Source organism: Phlebotomus papatasi, unplaced genomic scaffold, assembly GCF_024763615.1.
Source record: "Phlebotomus papatasi isolate M1 unplaced genomic scaffold, Ppap_2.1 HiC_scaffold_18, whole genome shotgun sequence".
Lineage (NCBI taxonomy): Eukaryota > Metazoa > Arthropoda > Insecta > Diptera > Psychodidae > Phlebotomus > Phlebotomus papatasi.
In genome coordinates, this window is record NW_026604420.1 from 77,844 (window position 1) to 79,644 (window position 1,801).

The 1,801-nt window shown below is 36.5% G+C and overlaps 1 protein-coding gene across 1 annotated transcript; it reads right to left on the bottom strand.

The window, feature by feature from the left end:
* Nucleotides 1–489: 489 nt before the first annotated feature.
* Nucleotides 490–929, bottom strand: LOC129808900 (uncharacterized protein F54H12.2-like; the record flags this gene model as incomplete). Its single annotated transcript, XM_055858804.1, has 1 exon — nt 490–929. A coding segment is annotated over exon 1 (440 nt), but the record flags the coding sequence as incomplete, so codon positions are not given.
* Nucleotides 930–1,801: the final 872 nt, after the last annotated feature.

Consider the following 1,801-nt stretch of genomic DNA (forward strand, 5'->3'; position numbering starts at 1 on the left):
AAACATTGTAATGGTGGAAGTTAAATGGATTTTTAGACTTTTGGCCATTGTATGCTAGATTATCCACCATAGCAAAAATTACTCTTCGGGGCAAAACTCCGTGAATAATGTTATCTAGATTTATAGAGTTTGACCCTGATGGGACTGTAACAGTTTTAATTTCAACTTTCTTATAATGATATTGGGCATTTTTATGTTCCAAAACCTTGTTGTGTGCAAACAATATGTTAGGATTTAGAGTCACCTGCTTCATGTACATGGTGGCTTCATGAACGCGAAATTGGGGGTTCAGACTTTCATTGCATAAGATAAAGAATGATGGTTTTTCAAGAGTGATAATTACGCGCAGATCCACATTGTTAATTAGAAATGTGGGTTGATTAAACAGGTCACAATGCAGTTTCCCTAAAACTTCAACTACTTTGCTATTTTTAAACAAGTTCTTCCTTTCAGTAAACCCAGTGTTGGTAAAACTTAAATCTTCCATACCCCCAGTATCCTCGAATCCATCCAGAATTGCGTAGAAATGTATCTTTTGCTCCCTTTCCATAGGTTAGAAGAGTCTCAAAGTAGCTTCGATAATGATAGTCTCCTTCATTTTGGGAAATTGTTTTCCCATTTAGAGAAACTGAGACAGAACGAATCATCGAATGAAGAATGTTATTTACAACTCCTGGCTGCTCCACATCCTCCTCGTTGAAGTTTTCGCCATTCTCCTTAAGGAGTTGGATTTTAAATTTGATGTAGATTGAAGACAAATCTCGGTAACAATCTCCATGCGCGACTGAGTAAAATTCTATAACTTTAGGATTCTCGAGGCTTGCCAATGGTTGATAAGAGATTTCATCGGCGCGTAGAATGGATGTTTGTACAGGAGGTGTTAGAAAAATATCCAACTCGCTCTTCATGCACTCTTTGTACTCTGCCATTATGAGAAAATGTCTAAATTTCGCGGTTTTTGATTTTTATTCGATTTCACTTTCTTTAATTTGCGCTTCTTCTTTGAAATGGCTGATTTAATCTTGTGGAGAATATTATGCTTTTTACTTGTTCCTGCAGATCCTGAAGGTAAGGATGATGTAGAAAGAATAGGATTTCTCTGTCGAGATCTGGTATTTATACCTTCCCCAGTCATATTTCGTACTTTTTTAATAATTTTCTGCTTCAACTCATCTCGGGCCTCTGTACCACGCTGCAACAAAATCTGTTTGATTGGTTTTGTACCAAGATCAGTTAGAATTTGAGCACCAGTTTTCGCAGCTTGTGTCTTGAGAGCTGACAATCCATTCATAAATAATGGTCTTAGAAATCTCATCAGACCTCCAAGGATTGACCCAAGACCTCTTCCTCTCTGTACACCGAAAAAATCAGGAACGTATACATTCCCAATTTCTCCGTGTCCAATTTGTTTCATATAATACGACGTGTAAAGGCTAGCCATGTTTGATAGAGTGTAGAAATTTGCAATTTCAGATGTATTTATACCCTTGCAAGATCTCATCTCAGCTTCCTCTTAAAATGAAGCACTAACATTGTCGGTGTAGAGCTTGGCTGAAAATTGTATGTTTCTCCATTCTGAGATGTTATAAGTATTTCTATTGTATCAAAACTGTTTTTTTCGAGAGGAAAATATTGTATGGCATTAAAAGATTTATAAATTTCACTATTTTGAATCAATAGGATTGTCCTCAAACATCTTGCAAAAGTATTACTCACTAATTGAGGCTTTATAATGTCTGAATAAACAAACATTAAATCGCGGGTATGATTTGGTGGAGCTGCTTGGGGTGTTATAGAGGGA